Raw genomic sequence first — 19,307 nt, 5'->3', positions numbered from 1 at the left:
AAGAAAATTAATTATCGACCACTTAACAGTGCTTCTAATAATATTTAAAAGCGTCTTTTTACAAATGCACCGTAACCCCGAACAAGGTCTAACTCTTGTTTTGCATGTACGAGGATGACCATGGAATATTTCAATCTCAACAAGATTTTCTCGAACTTCATGCAATAAATAATAAAAAAAATGGTGACTGCATATTTTTTTTTCAATTGCATCATATGTGAAAAAAAAAAGCCCAACAAAAAAAATTCAAAAAATGAGTAGTAGTTAACTCCTCATCAGGAAAAAAAAAAAAAAAGAAAGAAAAAGTAGTTAAACTTCTCAACGCTTCATTCGGATCCTTCTTGTGAATTGTAAGTCCATTTGTGTGGGTGGGTGGAAGTTCTTTTCTTTTTTGAGACTCATAGAAGAAATTCCTCTACTCAAAATCGCAAATATGGGTTTTGGACCATCCAAATTGAAGGCAATCCAAAAGTAACATATGTGGGCTTTTTCTATTCAAATTGAAGTACAGCAGTGTTTGTTGGCCTGCGTTTTGGATCCGGGTCCAGTTTGAAAAACACACAAATAAGTTCATAACCCGGTTCAAGTTCGGATTCTTAAACCCCCATCTTCAACCCTAGCCGTTTTCCCAAATTTCCTCTGTCACTTCTCATCACTCCGCCACCATTCTCCACCTCTGCCGCCTCCATGGCCGCCATGGTTCCCAGGGAAAGAGTGGTTGCAGCTGTGAACGCTTTACAGAAATGGAAGGAAGCCCAATCCGCCTCCCAAAAGCCTCAACTCCTCCCTGAAGACGACTTCATCTACCTCAACTTGACTCTCAAGAAAATCCCACCAAAACCTCGCACGAACCCCTTCAAAATCCCCCTACCAAAACCCCTATTTGATCCCGATTCCGAGCTTTGTCTCATAATTGATGATAGGCCCAAGTCAAATCTCACCTCGGAGGCTGCTAAAAAGATTGTTAAATCCCAGAATCTGCCTGTTGCCAAAGTCCTTAAACTATCCAAACTCAAGTCAAATTATAAACCCTTCGAGGCAAAAAGGAAACTTTGTGATTCCTATGATCTTTTTTTGGTTGATAGAAGGGTTGTTCATTTGCTTCCTAAGTTGCTTGGCAAGTTTTTTTTCAAGAAGAAGAAATTGCCTTTACCATTGGATTTGAGTCATAAGAATTGGAAAGAGCAAATTGAGAGGGCTATGGGATGTGGGCTGTTGTATATGAGGACAGGAACTTGTTGTGTGATGAAAGTTGGGAAGGTTTCAATGGAGAATGAGGAGATAGTGGAAAATGTAGTGCAAGGGATTAATGAGGTTGTTAAAGTTGTGCCTAAGAAATGGGGTGGTGTAAGGAGTTTGCATTTGAAGTTTTCAGACTCGTTGGCATTGCCTGTTTATCAGGCATTGCCTGATGTGAAGTTGAAGATTGATGGGGTGAAGAAGACTGAGGCTGTGAATGACAGTGAAGGAGAGGTTGTGGAGGTGAAGGAGGAGAGCAGTGGAGGTGAGGTGATAATGGGGAGGACGAAGAAGAAGAAAGGGAGGATTCACGAGGTCCGGTATATGGATGTTGGTGTAGGTGTAGGTGAATTGGAGAGTGAGGAGGATGATGATGATGAGGGTAAACTGAAAATGTTTGCAGCAGGGAATGTGGATAGTGACGGTGAAAGAGATGGAGATGAGGGGAAGAAGAGTGATAAAGAGGCAGATGAGATTTTTGACAGTGATGATTCTGGGGTTAAGAAGAGAAAGAAGGGAAAATCAGTGAAGGGGTTGCAGAAGAAAGCAGGAAACATCGAGAAGGTTGCCAAAAGTTACAGTGAAAAGAAAGAGAAGAAAAAGAGTAAACTTGAATCAAGGTTGAGGGGAAGTTCAATATCTAAGAAAGCTAAGAGAATCAAGAGTAGTGTTTGAGTATAATGTTCAAGTAAGCAACTGTTACCTATCAGCCAGCAGTAGTATTGAGCTCAAGGCATTGGGAAGGATTTCTTCTGAGTTCAAGGCATTGCCAAGATTCCTGTAAATCTGGCTTTGTCTACAGTTTTGGTTTAGATTTGGTACTCACAATCCGCTCTTAATATCATTTGAGATTGTCCTTGATTTCATTTATGGGTCTTTGGAATTACTGCTGTGCAGGCAAATTTGCGATTTTCTGCAGTTTATTAGTTACATATGACATGTGGTTTTTGTCTAAAGTCTCAACTTTCTGAAGATGGATTTGCCATTTTCTGCACTTTATTTCTTCTATATGGTTTTTGCCTAAAGTCCCAACTTTCTGAGGATGAATTTGCCATTTAGTGAAGTTTATTACTACCATATGATGTATGGTTTTTCCCTAGTGTGCCAACTTTCTGAAGATGTATAAGCTGATATTTTAAGTTCATACATACGTGCATATACTGACAATAGATGAGCTTATGTAAATCTATGTCATGATGGCTATGCTTGGTGTTTTCCATCTTTTCGTTCTTTTGTTTGCCGATATTAATCTTCTTTTGAAATACATGAAACCACTGTTGTCTCGTTGTGAAGCATCCAAAGTTGTTTTCATGGGTTTTTAGTAGTAATCAATTTGCAATTAGCATTTAATGCATGTTACTATAGATCTCTGTAAGAGACATTTCTTGTTTTTTTGGGAATGATCTACTGGACATTGTTTGAAAAATGGAAGTGCGTGAAATAGTACTAATTGGTGTAGCTCTGTGTTGTGCTCGCAAGGATGAATGTGTTTTCAGCAAATCACAATCTGTTAAACACTATTAGTTTTTCAGCTTTGTGGCATTACCTTTCTAACTTGATGATCGGTTGTAATGATGTATTTAGTCTCCCTTTCTGAGGTTGAATTTGTAATACATGTATTATTAAAAAGTCGAAGGCTCAGAGCATCATATGTATTAATACTTTCGGCAAATAGGTTGAATTTGTAATGCATGTACTATTAATACATGTGCCTTTCTTTTTTTTTTTTGCATGCAAGTACAGAGACGGATTTTCGGAATCTTTGGATTTCATGTTTCCCTTGTAACTACAGGTGATTGCTTGGTTGTGTGCAGAAAATGTTGACAAGGATTTCCTTTTACAAAGCTAATGTGCGGACAGATGGCTTTTTTACGCACACGTCTTCTTGTTTTCTTTTTGATTAATAATCTTATTATGAAATCATTTTTTATGTCTGCCAACTAATTTTTCACCGTGGCTGGAGTGGCACAAGCACATCTGTGACAACGATGGTAAACTTTGACTGATCCCATAGTCAGGAGCATAAATGTACTTTGTTCTGTCTCGAGTAAACTGGAATCTTGAATGGAGTGAACTGTGTTTGCATCAATGGCTATTAATATTTGGACCAAGAATCATCTTTGACCTGATTTGACAGAGCCAATCTAGCATCAAGCAGCCTCCAGACGGCCAATTTTCTGCTTTGCAGATGCATAATAAAGCCTTGCAGGTCTAGCCCTTTTCATGGCCAACTTTAAAAGAGCTTCAAGACCTGTATGAAGCCACATACCATATACTAATTGAGGTCTGATTACTCTGTTCATGTTGACACTTTGTCTCTTGCTGCAGTGGTACTGGTACGGCAATAACAGATTTGATACTTTTACCTTGTTGTATTAACTTATCCCTACAAAATGTATACTCCTTTTTCGTTCCTGGTACGATTTCACTACAGGGAAAATTTGGTTATAGTGCACATGAACTTTTGTTCCATTCTTTAGCAGTTGCAGATTCCCATTGCGAGAATGCCCTGATAATGGATTAGATTGTGATGTCCACCTGCAGGTGGTCTTCTGAATGATCCGATTCCTTAGTCATTACGTGCTTTTGAAACTTTTGTGACTAAAAAGAAGAGGCCATCTAGATTCTTGAGGATTTTCTTTTTCTAAATAATAATAAATAGAAATAAGAATCTTTTTCCTTAGGTATTTTAATGGGATAATTTCAGAAACCTCAGTTTCATTGTCCTCCCTTGTGATTTTAAATATATCACTAATCTTTCTTGGAACCAATTTTCTTGTAACATTTTAGTCCCATTCAAAAAAAGCAACAACAAAAAAAATAATTTTAGATGTGAGAAGATTTGTTTATGCCAAAAGTGCCCCTCAACTATTATATTTGTTAGATTAAATATTTGATCTAACCTATTAATTTATTTATGGGGCCATTACTATATATGGCCAATAAAAAATTTTCATTAGCCATAACAAAAAATAACAACTTCCAAAATTTAACAATTTTCCATACCTTAAGATTCTTGCTATCACCACAATTATAAGAAAAATTAACTCAACTAAAATTTCTTTATATTTGATTCCTTTTATTTATCAAGTGCATAAATTGGAAAACGGATGCCTACTGTTGGATCTCCTTTAGATGCCAAAATTAGTTTTTTTTTTTTTTTACATTTCAAATTATGGTTAATTTAGTTTGTAAACTATTTAATTGTTTCTCATGTCTAAATCCTTTAATTTATCAATTACATTACGTTTGATTTCTTTATTTGTAAGCATATAAAAATTAAAAATGATGCACCTAATATTGGCTCTACGTTTAAATGGCAAATTAATTAATTTTTTACATTCCAAATTATGGTTAATGTAGTTTGCAAAATTTTAACTCTTTTTTTTTTCACATATATGTGTAATTATCCTAAATTATAAGGGTAATAAAGTCAATTAACTATTAGTGATGTAAGCATTGGATTTCAAATGACTGACAAGGGAGGTAACTGAAATTTTTAAAACCTCAAAGGAGGACAGTGAAATTGGCAGAAATCCAAAAGAGGTTTCTAAGTTATCCCTATTTTAATTTTCAACAAGGAGGGAAAAGAAAGAAGAAAGAGGGGGGGGGGGGGGGGGGGGGAAGGTGCTGCTCCTTCATGGAATCCTACCAGTGAATAAATAGCGACATTTCTGCGTTCCAGGTGAATAACAATTTCCAACCTCCAATATTGGCAGTCGTTGAAAAATAAAATACACACTTCAAACACCAATACCCCACTCTGCAAAGAGGCGGCTTCAACATGAAGGTCAGAGTACTGAAAACATTTGAAAAAACACAACTAAATACCCAAACACCATTTTATGCGCTTTTAGACATTGAATATTTTGGAGCATGTTATAACAAATGAAAGGACCTAGAATTTGACAGACATTGAGTTCAATTATTAGGTCTCATTTAGACTCTAGTTCTTAGTAGAAAAATTTTTACGTTTTTTATAAACATATTTTTCAATTATTTTTTTTATTTCGTATACTACACGCTGCACAGTTTATCGTGAAACAAATTATAAAACTTGTGTGAATTAAATACATAGTCTCAATCTTAACTATTTTATTAGTATCTGACAAAGGTTCCGTTTGATAAAACTGAATCTGAATTCTGAAATCTGAATACTAAAACAATTAATTTGCTGAATTTTAAACAATGAAAAGGAATATATGAATGTCTGAATTTTAATGTTAAACTTATTTATACTGTTTGATAAATATTTATAACTGAATGCTTAATAAGTTTAATTTGACAATTTAGCCCTTATATCTTTTCATTCAAAAAAGAAATAGAACCTATGATTTAATTAAGTTAAAATTATTAGGTATGAAAATGATAATATTTATTTTTTAATCAAATTAATATAAAAATGAAATATATTATATAAGAAATATGAAAAAAATGTGAAAGTCATTAAAAAGAAAGAAATGAGAAACAGAAAACGTTAGATAGAGAATATCAGGTTGTTTAATTAGATAAGAATTTTGAACATAATTAACAAATAAGGGTAAATTTGGTAGATAAGATAAAGTAGTTGAAGTAATTCTATTGGTTCTTATCAGAATTAAGCATTCAATTAGGATTTTTGTGCTGAAAAAAATACACACAAGTTCAGCACTGCTTAACAAATTCGGCAGATAGATTTTCATTTATCAAACACTCAAAACATCTGAATATCTGAAAAAATTTAGTTTCAGCACTTTTGTATGTTATCAAACAGACTTTAGTTCTTAGTAGAAAAATTTTTACGTTTTTTATAAATATATTTTTTAATTATTTTTTTAATTTCGTCTACTATAAACTGCACAGTTTATCGTGAAATAAATTATAAAACTTGTGTGAATTAAATACATAATCTCAATCTTAACTATTTTACTAGTATCTGACAAAAGCCTCCTATGTAGAATTATTTAAAATAATTAGTAATTAATACTAACTTTTAGATATTCAATTAAAAATCTCACAATAAACGCATAACTGGAACTTGCTCTCATCCATGCAGAGCAAAGCAAACAAAGCAAAGGCCAGCGTACTGCATTATTTATTTGTTTTTTTTCCTTAGGCCGAGTCTTTGACAATTTATGAACGGATGAAAACCCATCTGCTAACTTATTCCCCTCTGTGTCATTGTCCCTTCCTTTTCCTTCCCTCCTCGTGATTCGCGCACACAACAATAACCCCTTCTTAAACCCACAGGAAACTCACACCCAAAAGAACACATTTTGCACTGTTCAGACTGTTTTCTTAAAGACAGTGGAGGAGGGAGTTTCAAAGGCAGAAAAAAGAAAGGGGCAAGTCAGAAAATTCTTTTGAATAAAACCCTCTTTGCTTTTTGTTTTATTTTTTGGGTTGGGATTCAATTCTTTGTGACTTTTGTGAAGGAACTGCTAACGCTTTAGGGTTTTAAAGCGGTAAATTCGGAAAATCTTGAGGCCATGGCATTCCAAATAGTGCATTTTCTCGCCAGGTGTTTCTACTGGCTTCAAAAGAGGTAAACAAAAAATGTTACAAGAAAGAGAAAAAAAAAAAGCAAATTCTGGCATACCTATTTTCTTGATTTTTGTTGTTCTTTCGTGGATTTGTTTTACATATTCGGTTTTCCTTAGTTTAGTTGTAAGTACTTAGTCTGAAGTGGCTTAGGTTCTTTGCTTTTTGCTTGCACATTCTGACTTTGTTGGTAAGTATCTGTTTAGTTTGCTTGATTCGTTATGTTCTCTCTGTGCGCTAAATGTAGGTGTAATTATACTTGTGTGCAGAATTTTTATAAGATTCTTGGTCAACTATGTGTAATGGATGATAAAATTAAGCTTAATTTGTGTAGAGCCTGCTTAAAGTTTTCAACTTTCTGTTTAAATATTTCTTTTCTTTCTTCCGGAATATAGTGTTAGTACAGGGAGATTTACGCTTGGGTAAGCATTAAGGTTAATTAAGACAGTTTGGCCTTCTTGGACGCTACAATGGTGAGTGAGCTATGCTTACTAGGTTTGCCTTAGATTTTGAAATAATTAAGGAAGCGAGTTGGAAGATTTGCTGAGCCATTCTAGAAAATTTTTAACAATTGAAGTTTTGATTTTGGAAAAAGAATTTGAGTATCTTTCCAGAGTAGGTCCAGAATCTATGGTCTAAAGTGAAGTGGCATTGGTTATGAAAGAGTGTAGTCATTGGCAAACCTAAGTTCCTGGAAGGTAAAAGATTGAGGCAAGTTTATGAAGTCATGATATTATAATGCTTGTACATTAGAAACCATGTTGAGATGAGGTCCTGTTGTACAGAGAGGTTGTTTCCCATACAATGTTGTGAAATCAGGAGTGTTGATTTCTTTGTTAGTTTTCCACTTCAAGCAACGTCTTCCATTCAAAACTTGTGATTAAGTGGGAGATAAATGATAAAAGAATCTCTTTGGAGGTGAATATGTTGAAGATTTCTAGGATCAGATGTGTGGTTTGAAAGAGTCTGCTAATACATGGTAAAATCTTGCTGAATGAATTTCCAAGAGCTGCATTATAATTACTGTGAGTCTTGCGTGTTGAATTTGACTGAGTGGTTGAGTTGAGGTATCATGGTGAAAATGGTATGATGAATGACAATATTCATTTGTATAGAACTTTTTTGGTTGAATAGGTTGAGGGCTTCAATATCAACAGTTATACTAACGGCAGAAACCAAAACTTTTCAATTTTAGTCAATTTTCATCTTGAGAAATCCACCAATTGGACCTTTGGTGGGAAGAATTACACAGTTTGAACTTCCCCTTTCATTTGGTAATGTTGTCCATAACTTCCCCTTGTTTATCACTGGATGAGTAGCCACGAACAAAACATTGGTGCAGTATTGTAGTACAATCATGCAATAGTGGTAATCGACTTCACCTCTGTTTGTAGTCCAAGTGGATCACAATTGCCTAGTTGTGACTTGTGGACCAGACAACCATAATTCAAGATCACTTTGGGGTATAGCAACAACTTGTCACACAGAAGGCCAACCCTTGGGGGAAATGGAAGAGGGTTGGGATAAGTCACTGACTGGTGCCATGTCAGTCATTTAAATTAAATGCATTGATAAATTTTCCCTTTTTTTTGGGTGCTTCTGAATGATTTCTCCTAAATCGCCCACCAAAACATCTGACACGTAGAGAGAAAGAGGGCTTTCGTTAGCAATATACCATTATTGGAGATAAATGAGAGCACCGCATCAGAACTCTTTCTGAATTAGTGGCTTGGGGTTAATATGCAACTGGAGCCATTTAACTTAATATATGGTGAGGATTTTTTGCACGTCTCCTTCTTGTCTTTTTGCGCTCGTAGAGGATTCCTCCAAAAGCCACCGACACATCTGACACGTAGCGCGAGGGCTTTCTAAAGCAAGATGACTTTAGAAGAGATCAAACAAGAGCACTGCATCTGAACACTTTCTAATTAGCTGTCTCTCTCTGGCCCTCTGTTTGTGTGCGTGTGTGTGCGCAGATGTTAGGCATTGAACATGACTTGATGATGGTGGATGTTGATTGTGTTATTTGGGATGGTGGCTCTTGTTTTCTGAATGGTAATAAACAGATTTACTAACTATTTGAATCCTCTTTGCATTCCTGCAATTGGTACATTTTGCCCAAAACTTTTGCATTCCATACTTATTGCTATCTTCTTATATGCTGATTCTCTTGGTATTAAAGAATTTCAACACATGTATAGAAGTGTATTTTGAGTGTTTATGTGCATTCAAGTGGATGTGGGTGTATATCCTATGAGAAAAAACCATGCAATTTGAGGTTGGAAATCTAGAACAGGAGATATGTGGATTGTGGATCTTGAATATACAAATTTGGTTAGCTATCTTGTAAGATGATTGTTGAATTAAAATTTCGATTGAAGAATTTTAAGAACAGGTTGCTGTGTAAAGTATGGATTGAAGAATTTTATCATAGGGTTGTGTTTTTGTGGAAAGCATAAGTGGAGTATGTGATCGAAGGATCTATGGTTGCTAATCTTAAACTGTTGTACTTACTTGTATTCCTGTATTACATATATAAGATCCAGTGGTATTATTGGTAGAAGAAAGTCTCAGATTAAATAAATTAATTCCTGATCATTAAACTTTAGGAATGAATGCAAAAAAGATTCTCGATCAAGCATTTGAGGAAATTCTACAGATATGTCAATCTGAAAGTTAGCATAGCGATTAAGCTTCTTTGTTATACTCACATGCAGTAGATTACTTTATAAAGGAGGTTAGTTGTGCTTGTCATTAAACTTGGTTTTATTGTTGCTCTATCCGCATTGAACTGACTCATTTTGTTTACATGTTTGCGTGAATTGCCAGGTCAAGAAATTGCTCCGATGCTGACTTCAAAGATGTGAAGCTATCAGCATTAAATTCCAAATAATTTTCCTATCTTTTGCATGTTCAAAATGTAAAATGATAGGTAAATTGGTGGGATGAAGCCAAATGGTCCGCGAAACTATCAATTTTGTAATATATTGACATTTCCTGTAATGGGGCTTCCATGACTTGGCCTTTTGTACTATTTTTCTTTCGAGAGGCTCTAGCTATTCTCGAATCTACATGGTTTGAGTTTTGCAACTATGTTGTGCCTTAGAAAGTTCAAGTACCATTTCAGATTCGTATATGAAGCTGCATGAATATCTAAAAGAAGAATTCTCAGTCGCTTTCTGGTATGATTCTCTTTTGCTTTTCAAGAGAATTAAAAATTCATTCTGGAAGTTAAGCTTCCTGCTTATGCTTGGTTGCTAAAGAGGTCCTTATCCAGGGTAAGGTTTCATGACTTTCTTGTCCTGAAAGAGCAGCATCCTCGTGGTTTCTCACACTTACATCCAGGACCTATATTTGAAAAGTTCTTTGTGGAAAAAATCTTTCATGCCATAACAATTATTTACCGTAATGTTGCAAATCTTGCAGTAGATATTCATTATTTAGATTTTTGTTCATTTTCAAGTGTGTTCTGTTTAATCTTTAGAGGATATCTCTTTCCTCACCTGCGGATCGGGTAGTAAGAACTGCTCAGCCCATGATCTATCAGCCTAATTAGATCCTGTCTTCAAGTAGTGGTAGTTGCTGCTCTCATCATTGAAATTATAGCAAGCCACCTGTTTTGTCTTCACTGTGATGGATAGCTGGTTAAAAGATGTTCTTTGCATTTTTAAAGGTAGGGGGTCTAGGATTGTGGAGGATGAGCTGTGTTTAGGATATCATAAACCTTCGCGGAAGCGAAAATGTTTCTGTATTGTTTTCTTTCTTTCCTTCTAGTGTTAAGGTGTTCATTGACTGACTATAGCACATATTAGATGTGCCTGCATGCTTACATCTCATGACATCTGTAGTGGCTAATTTTCAAAGGTCCTTTTCACTATTGAAGTCCTGTTTTGCTTCTAAAAGCCCTTGTAATTCACTCGTCAAAGCCCTTGTAATAACTTCTTCTTCTTCGTTTCATCTTTTTTTTTTTTTAATTAGAAGGAATCATCCAAGGACGTGCGCATCTTCTGGATAGAATATATGTCTTAATATGATTATATACATGTAAAGAAAGAGTGACATAGGTTGCAGATGTGGTTGGTCTCGCTCGGTAGGATATTCCTCCAGGTTGGATAGTTTATTGGTGAGATTCTTCTAAGTAGCTAGTTGACATGAAAAACTGTAACTGTTTCGACTACATGATACATTTGGGCAAGTGAAAGTTCGTGTTCATATATAGAATAATGAAGATATGGCATTCTGATGTGTAAGCATTGGTGCTTTATGCATTAGTGCTTGGTTTAGTAAATCTGAATCATTGGAAGACGTTGGATGGGTAGGATCAATGATTAGTGGAACACGTTCTATTGCAACAGTTCTCCTTGGTGCTTGTTCTTTGACCCTATGCGTACACATGACTTTTTACTTCCAAATGCAAAATGCTTGCATTAGTATAATGTATGAGCTAAATGGATGTTATCCACAGATGGGCACTATCTAAATGCTACAATTATCAAACAGCAGAACCTAATTGCCAATTCTTGACTCTGCTGATAATTTTCTCTCTCTGTTTTTTTTTCCTTGGGACTGTTGTTGGTTGTCTTTTTTTTTTTCGAAAACGATAATGGATTATATTAGCTTGTGTAAGAAATATACACTTAATGAGTAAAGGCTCAAGTTGAACTATACACGTGCCTGCGACACTGAGGATTTAATCATTCCTCATCAAAAGATATGCTTAGCGCATAAATACTGAGATTACTTATGCTATTCCTAACTTCGGCCCTAGGTTGGGGTTTTTATCAAGTAAGGGTATATTGTTATCAAGTAAGGGTATATTGTTAATATTTTGAGCAATTTGAAATGGTTAATATTAAAATATCGGACTACAAAAAATTGAGGTACTATTGAGCAACTGAATCAACTGTCTCTCTTACATGTACACAAAATAATCGAAGCAAAAATATTGCGAATGCACCTGTTATTTACAATTTTCCCACCATAGAATCACAAAATTTTGGAAATGTAGAATCAATAATCTGCACCAGGAGCCTAGCCAGGCATTTTTCACAGCTTGCATTCAAGTGGGATGCCATATACGAACTTCTTATAGTCTACGCAGTAATCGTAGACCATGTACTTCTTTCGCACCCACTGCAGATTCATTTTGCCACCATCGTCCAACTGTTGCATCATCCATGGTTTTGATGGTGGGGAATTGGTGGACTCCTCAGATTCACAAGAAGATGTAGATTCCCAAACACAAGCATCAATCTTCAGGTTCCTATAGGAAGCTGTAAAAGGAGCCTTTGTCCAATCAGTCTTGATTTTCCCATTTTGTGTAGCCCAGCTATCAGCATTCCATATACTTGAATAGAGCCTCATAGGTCTCCTACTTGGGTATGGTACTCCCTTTGATTCACGATTAGTATATTCTCTTATAGGAATGTCATCTACTAACCATCTGAATTTGACACCAATAATTAAAAAAAAAAAAATTAGAGCGGTTTCAAGACAAAATCTTGGAAGAATTTCAAAAGGGTATTAGGAAATTGGACTTACATGACCCTTCCTGGATTCCATATGATTGAATATGTGTGGAAATCTTGTCTAGGATCAAACCACAAGTAGAATTGCTCTTCCCTGCCTGCGTGCCCCTCTGTATACATATTCGTGTGGACAATATAAGGCTCCCCTGACACATTACCCAAGAACTCAAAATCGATCTCGTCATGGGCTGGCCCTTGAGAAGACAACTGCATCAATTGTTCAATTGAGGTTAAAATGCCCAAGAAATAGAGCAGAAAGGCATTGTTGAATCTGGGATGCTAGCAAAAACTAAGGAAAGGGATTTGCACGTAAATGCCTAACATAAAATGCCGTGACGGTGCCGGCAGAATCGCCAGGAACAAGTTTGAGTTGCACATCAATCCTGCCAAACAAGTACTCATCTTTGGATTGAAATCCAGAGCCAGAATACTGGTCCAGAGTTAGCGTTACAAGTTGACCACTTTCAAGAATTTGAGCTCTCTCTTCACCCCAGTTGATGTTTATATGTTGGTGGAAGCTTCCTGCAGTTGTAATGGAAACCAGCAGTACCGAAGATAAGGTTAAAGAAAGCAAAAGAATGGAGAAGCAAGAAATGAATAATGAAAGCAGAACAATGGTATAGGAAGCCATTGTTGCTGCTTTTGAAACGGGAAAGGGAGAAAAAGAAATGGGCTCTTTTTTTTTTTTTTTTTTAAAAAGCAAAAAGAAAGCTGGGGAGTGAATGGAGATTTGGGGGGAATCAGAAAGAGAAATGGAGAGAATGGCAATGCTTAAATAGGGGGGCTCTTGGAAGTTGTGAAAGTTTGGAATTTCAATGGGAAAATGGAAATGGGAGGGAGCTGGCAACAGATTAATCAAGGCTAGTTAATGCAAAAGGACTCGGCTGGCAATGGCAAAGTTGGTTTTTAATCAAACCTTGGGGGGGGGGGGGGGGGGGGGGGGTTGGTGTGGTGGTCACTGGTCACGAGTGCTGTTGCTTACCCTGATGAGGAAATTGACAAAAGCAAATCAAGCGCTAATTGAACAATTTGCGGGGTGAAAGAGTGGAAAAAGTGGATTGCTTTCTGTGGGCTTTGACCAGTAATATTCTTAATAAAAAATTTAGACTAAAATGAAACCATGTTGACTGAAGTTTTAACCTCAAAAACCTGTCAGAATGAGACCAGAGAGGGAGGACTGAGGAGGGTTATCCAGAAGAGAAAGGCGAGGAGGAGGTCAGGTAGGTGTAGGGTAGGGCAGAGGAGCGTTTGGTAGGCGCAGAAAGCAGATTCGTATATGTTGTTGAGCTGGCGAAAATGTTCGGTCTTTATTTTGTACTAGTATGGAATCTGTGACACGGAAATGGGGGGATGGTGTCTGTTCTCAAGTGCTTGTAGGCGGTCCTTTCCCTGCGACACATTCTTGAGCTCAATTTAGCTCCATTGATTGTGAAAGGAAAGTTCCCTCTTGCCTCTTGGGGTAGTAGAGAAATTTCATGTTTAATTCTTGATTTGTCCAACGGGTGTACTATGTAAGATAGGAGTATATTTTAGATTTTTTTAAAATATAAGATTAATTAGAGAAAAATAAATAAATACAAGAGAGGATAAGTAAAATTAAATAAAAAAGTATATAAATGTAACAGAAGATAATAATTATTAGTACGTGTAAATATATGATAGATTAGATAAATACTAAATATATTAACGAGTGCTTTTAAAGGCATTCGTTAGAAAAACTCTTAGTTCTTTATGCTTTGAATTAATATGGCAAACATCTTTGGGTAGGTCTAATATTCTAAAAAGTAGTGGTGTGTTTGGACAAACAAGATTTGAAGTAAAATAATTTATTTTACAAATTCCAATAACTTTTTTTATCTTACATACATCACGCTATAAAAAGTGCTACAGTAATTATCTCAAATAAATCATCCAATAAACTCTTTAAGGGTCTTTTTTTAGTAGGTGTGTACTAATTACTATTAATACATATCATATATATATATACATATATGTATGTATGTATTAACATTTATTGTCCACTTATAGTTTAGATACTTACCTAATTTAATTTCTTTTTTTTTTGAAAAAACCTAACACTTGAAATTATGTTAACAAGCATTGAGTGAACAACTAATAGACAAGTTATTTTTACAAATACGATCTTTTATTTTTGGCAACTTTTTGTGTAGTGCATTGTGCATTACTATTACAATTAAATAATTCATTTCATGTGCATAATAATTGCTTTCTTTATGTACTAGAAAGTTAAGAATATTACAACACATAAAACAAAAGAGTAAGGACTGGCACTCCTTCTCGTGTGCAGAGTTTGTCGATTAAAAAAAAAAGAATATTACAACACATAAAGGAAAAAAAACTATAAACTAAACAATATAGATTTGACGAAGAATTCCTCATTCATTCACGTGAAGCCCTTTTAAATATTGATGTGAGTTAAGAAAAGTTCTTAGTTCCATTAATACTCGAGTATGTTACAGAGGAAGGTCATTGAAATCAAAGTGTGTTTTCATACCAAAATTTTTTAAAGAAATTATTTTACTTATATTATAAACACTAATCACTTTTCTTATATTTTTAACCAACTTTTTATCTCAAAAATTTCTAAAAAAAAAAAAAAACTAACTAGGGATCTAATTTCTCAAAAATTTCTCATTTTTTTTAATATAGAAAACTGGCAAGGCAGCTAACTTCTCAAAAATTTCTGACAACGAGATTCAAATGATTTGACCTATGATCCGCTGACGGGGCTCCGCGTGGGGAATTTTTGTCTCCTCACATCTCGAGTTCTCGACCCGCACCGCACGTGGGCCATTTGAATAACGGTAACCGTTTCTTTGTCCAATTTATTGCCCTTTTTTTTTCGTCTGTCTTTTTTTAAAAAAAATCTTTTTTCCCCACAAATTACATTTTTGGTTTTTTATTTTTTAAAACGTTAATCTAGAAAATCAACAGCTTCAATCAAGGGGGTAAATCCAAATTTCTTACTTGTTCAAGAGTCGATAACCCATCATGATTCATAACCGGCGGCAGATTCGCATTAAACCAAAGAAGAATTGTTATTGTTGGTTAAAGGAACACCGTGGGCCCTCGATGAAATGGGCCGGTAATGAAGATAAAAATATGTTTTTGTTTGTCGGATGAGCACTTGATTTACCTTCCTACTTTAGGAAGGAACTAAATTCACGTCTTTGCATTCTATATTTACGCCTTAAAGGTTAATATGACATTAAGACTTTTAATATTCAATGGTTTTTCTTCTATCGTTTTGCAATTTTAAATTTGTGCTTTTTTTTTGTTAAACACGCTACGAGCAATTTGCCTAGCCATTTTTTCTGTTAGTTTATCTTTGAAATATTTTCAATAAAATTTGCACGGCTTAAGAGAAATTTGATGAGCTTAGAAGATGTATAATGTGTATTCTTAATTTGTTTTTTTTTTCAATATATAACAAACAAAGTTATCATATTATTAATTTTTTATCATAAAAATTTCTAATCTTCTGACATTTATGTATAACCTCATTGGAGGTTTTGGTTGTTTATCGAAAACATTGTGCCAAATTCATGGATTATTAGATGTTCTTTTTAGTTTCTTTTACTAGACGCATACCTATTACATTAAAATGATGAAATTATTTGTGTAGTAGCACTTTCATAGTACCTATGATCTCTAACTCTATTATCTAACTCGATTGGTTTCACGAGTTTATAATTGTTTAAAGACGCTTAATGTAGTATAAATTATTAAAAAGAACAAGGATCGAATTAAAAGAGAATTAGAGAATAATTGAAAGACTATTGCTACGGCAAATTGTTATTCTAGAATTGTAAAAAGTTATAAGCGAAAGTCATTAAATGATAGGGACTTAATTGTCAAATTGGTGGTTAAGGTGTGAATTTAGAATGGAAGGGTGCGGATTTAATTAGCCCTTCCCTTCACTTTATTTTATTTTATATATTTTTGGTGTTGTGGGAAGAAATCATGAGTAAGTGTTCTAACTTCTCGGTTTAACATGTCTGTCCCACGACACGTGCACGGCGACAAGAAGTTAATGAGGTTTCATGATCATTCAATCTTGAATTGGATAGAAGATCGAAGTTTTGAAAGTCTTCCAACTGGTTGTAGCTGCATCCACATCTTTTTCTTGAAGGTTGCATACAACAATTGCATACGAGTACAACCATATATCTGAAAATGATTGACTTGATTGGGCAAGGAAATCAGCTAACAACCCCCCGTTTTTTTTTGTGTTCCCAAGTTACAAGATTCACCATATATGTTTTGTTTTCTTTCTTTAATGGAGAATCTGGTCCCAAAATTATTAAAGCGTTGTCCAAACATTCGGTTGTTTTTCTTGGGAATCATTGACTAGGAAAAGGTACATTTCGGTTTTATACTCTGTCATCCAATGCTTGTGTTGCAGCTTGGCGTGGATGAAAAGTGATCAAGTCGTTCGATTATGTAGGTGAAGAAAGTTCCACTCTACTATTGGGTAGATGCCAGTTATTTATTCTTACTTGCACTGGAAAGAATTTCGGCAAGTTTAAGTCAGTATTAGAGGGATGGTAACTCCTCTGCGAATGCCTTGTTACTTTGCTACTGGATCCTCCAGAAGAAGTTCGTGAGATTCTCACTTGTCAGATAGTTGTATGGCTGGGATGCATACTATAGTCGCTTTATTTCTACTCTAAGCAGTTAGGTTTAAACCTCTTTTCTGAAAAATAAACAAAAGAAAATTTCAGAAGTTAAACATTCATTAGCACCTTAAGTGTGTCTAAACATGGTAATAGTCGCAATTGAACAAGGCGTTACTGAACTTAGCCCAGAAAGTGTATGTGATTGCTCAGAGTAAATTTCTAGTGAACTGCAGCTAAAACTTGATGGCTTTTAAGACATGCTTCACTTTTGCAAAATTTTCAGCTTTTAGTAGTACTGATCGTGGGCAAACGCTTTAACTTTCGTTTATCTTATGGATTGGTGCCTGTTTCTTTGTTCTTTAAGCTGCTAAATTTGTCTGTGGTCACTGGTGGGACTAGCCGACCGAGATCCATTTCTGCAATTCAGAATCTTTTCCATTTCTTTCTTTTGGATCTCACCTTTCCTCTCGGCCCATTTGATTTCTTGGCTCCTAGTAGTAGTAGCTAGCTGCTGTCCAAAAACTAAAAACAAAATTGTGCTCCTTTACCACCTGAACTACACTATTATATGATGATTCGTCTGCTTTGCCTTTGTCCAAAAGCTTTTAAGCTAAATTGTACCATTAGACTATTAGTGTCAGGTGACTCAGTAGCTACCGGCCAACTTGAATACTTAGGTTCAGGTTCTAATTTGGCTTTGGATTCCACATTGAAAATTAATTGATCAACCTGCAAGAACTTAGAAGATTGCCAATTGGTGATTATTGCCTTCACCTAAGCTTCTTTTTTGTGTTACTGGTGAGACTATCATGTCTTATCTGATGACTTGAAAAAGTAAAAATAATGACTAAAGTTACCACTTTAATTGTACTATCTTGTTTACAGGATTGAATATAATGAATTAGCTTTTCATGCACGTATTATTGTATTATCTTGTTTAGTGCAAGGTAGTCTTAGGATCTTGGACGTATGCATTCAGCAGGTAGACCTTGAGGAAAGCGCCTCCAGTCAGAGCAGTAGTTGTAGATTCTACACTTCTTTTGCACCTATCTACGCCTTCTTCTGCCAAAGGCATCAAGTTTTTGTGTTTGCCATGCTTGTGTGTTGAAAGAATTGGGCCATGTTGAAATAGATGATGAATCAGATGGTGACTGAATACAAGCATTTGCATTGAAATTCTTGTAGGATGTAAAGAGAAGAGCTTTTGTCCAATCTGTTTTCACTCGTCCTCCTTGTGTTGCCCAATCATCAGCATTCCACAAGCTACGGTAGACTCTCATAGGTTGGCTCATTGGGAATGGAGTCCCAACTGCTTCATTATTGTTGAATACTCCAATAGGATGGTTTTTCACCAAATATATAGTTTTAAGTACATTATGCACTGACGATTCCAAACTATTGAATAGGTGTGGAAGGATATTGTGGGATCAAACCACAGATAAATTGTTCTTCTTTGTTCCTTTTGCCTTGAGCATAAACATTGGTGTGAAGTGTATATGGCTCTCCAGATGAGTTGCCTAAGAATTCAAAGTCAATTTCATCATGGGTAGATCCTTGAGAAGATAACTGTACGTGATAAAAAGGATGTATTAGCATGCTAGAACATCAAATGTTTGGGGACAATAGGGAAATGATAGTAAGGATGTATTATTAATAATGTTGTCACAGTGCCGGCTGAGTTACCTGGAACGAGCTTGATTTGCATGTCAAACCTTCCAAAGAAATACTCATTCTCGGACTGGAAACAAAAGCCAGAGTAATTGTTTAGTGACAGCGTGAGAAGTTGGCCACCATTTTGTATATGGACTCCATGGTCGCCAAAATTAATATCAACATCTTGGTAAAAGTTTGCAGCTGAAGCTGCCATGAGAGTACTCAGGGCACTGGAGATTAGTAGCAATGCTATAGCTGTAGAGTAGGAAAAGAAAGATATTTTCAGGTAAAGAAGCTAAACAGATGCACGTTCAGTTACTTTATGGTGGACGAGACTGGGCATTGAAGCCTTTAAATATCAGTGTCATTAGACCACCATCCATCAACCTTGTTTCGTAGGAAACATCCCACAGACACTGAGGAGCTGAGCTGCGATTGCATGGTTTTGAAGTTGACAAACACTGTTTAGATGAAACTGAAGTGAAGGAAGTAGAATAGATTGACCCACAGTCCATGGTTTCAAATAAGCCTTCCCTTATTGAGCCTCCTGTCTTGGGAGCTGAAGAGCGTGTATTTGCTTACTCACTTGCTGATTTAGTGCCTTGACATTAGGATCCATGCACAATTGCCATCCTTTTGACTTTCTACATTAAACTAGACTGATCTAATACACATGAGACGCTGGAAACTTCCTTTCATCATAGTAATATGATATGCCTACTTCATA

General features: G+C 35.6%; 2 protein-coding genes, 1 long non-coding RNA gene and 1 pseudogene across 3 annotated transcripts; 2 read left to right on the top strand and 2 right to left on the bottom strand.

Moving 5' to 3' along the window:
* The first annotated feature begins 582 nt into the window (after positions 1–582).
* On the top strand, positions 583–2,105 carry LOC113690966 (putative ribosome biogenesis protein C8F11.04). Its single transcript, XM_027209123.2, has one exon. The coding sequence runs from the start codon at positions 688–690 to the stop codon at positions 1,912–1,914; it is 1,227 nt and encodes a 408-aa protein (XP_027064924.1). The 5' UTR covers positions 583–687; the 3' UTR covers positions 1,915–2,105.
* A 4,190-nt stretch (positions 2,106–6,295) lies between these two features.
* On the top strand, positions 6,296–9,944 carry LOC140007790 (uncharacterized). The gene is made up of 2 exons (XR_011815246.1): positions 6,296–6,763; positions 9,589–9,944. It is a non-coding gene; the product is annotated as an uncharacterized lncRNA (long non-coding RNA).
* Positions 9,945–11,625: 1,681 nt separating this feature from the next.
* LOC113688014 (xyloglucan endotransglucosylase protein 7-like) lies at positions 11,626–13,136 on the bottom strand. Its single transcript, XM_027205587.2, has 3 exons — positions 12,610–13,136; positions 12,301–12,494; positions 11,626–12,202 (listed from the first exon to the last, which is right to left on the bottom strand). The coding sequence occupies exons 1-3, from the start codon at positions 12,916–12,918 to the stop codon at positions 11,806–11,808; spliced, it is 900 nt and encodes a 299-aa protein (XP_027061388.1). The 5' UTR covers positions 12,919–13,136; the 3' UTR covers positions 11,626–11,805.
* Positions 13,137–17,880: 4,744 nt separating this feature from the next.
* LOC140007379 (xyloglucan endotransglucosylase protein 1-like) lies at positions 17,881–19,199 on the bottom strand (annotated as a pseudogene).
* Positions 19,200–19,307: the final 108 nt, after the last annotated feature.

The sequence above is a fragment of the Coffea arabica genome, chromosome 5c (assembly GCF_036785885.1).
Source record: "Coffea arabica cultivar ET-39 chromosome 5c, Coffea Arabica ET-39 HiFi, whole genome shotgun sequence".
NCBI lineage: Eukaryota > Viridiplantae > Streptophyta > Magnoliopsida > Gentianales > Rubiaceae > Coffea > Coffea arabica.
This window is presented reverse-complemented; position numbering and strand designations above follow the sequence as displayed.

Coding starts and splice junctions, on each gene's coding strand:
- LOC113690966 (XM_027209123.2), top strand. CDS start 688: ATGGCCGCCATGGTTCCCAGGGAAAGAGTGGTTGCAGCTGTGAACGCT.
- LOC113688014 (XM_027205587.2), bottom strand. CDS start 12,918: ATGGCTTCCTATACCATTGTTCTGCTTTCATTATTCATTTCTTGCTTC. Junction 12,495..12,609: donor GCACCGTCACGGCATTTTAT/GTTAGGCATTTA, acceptor CAATTGATGCAG/TTGTCTTCTCAAGGGCCAGC. Junction 12,203..12,300: donor TGGAATCCAGGAAGGGTCAT/GTAAGTCCAATT, acceptor TGTCAAATTCAG/ATGGTTAGTAGATGACATTC.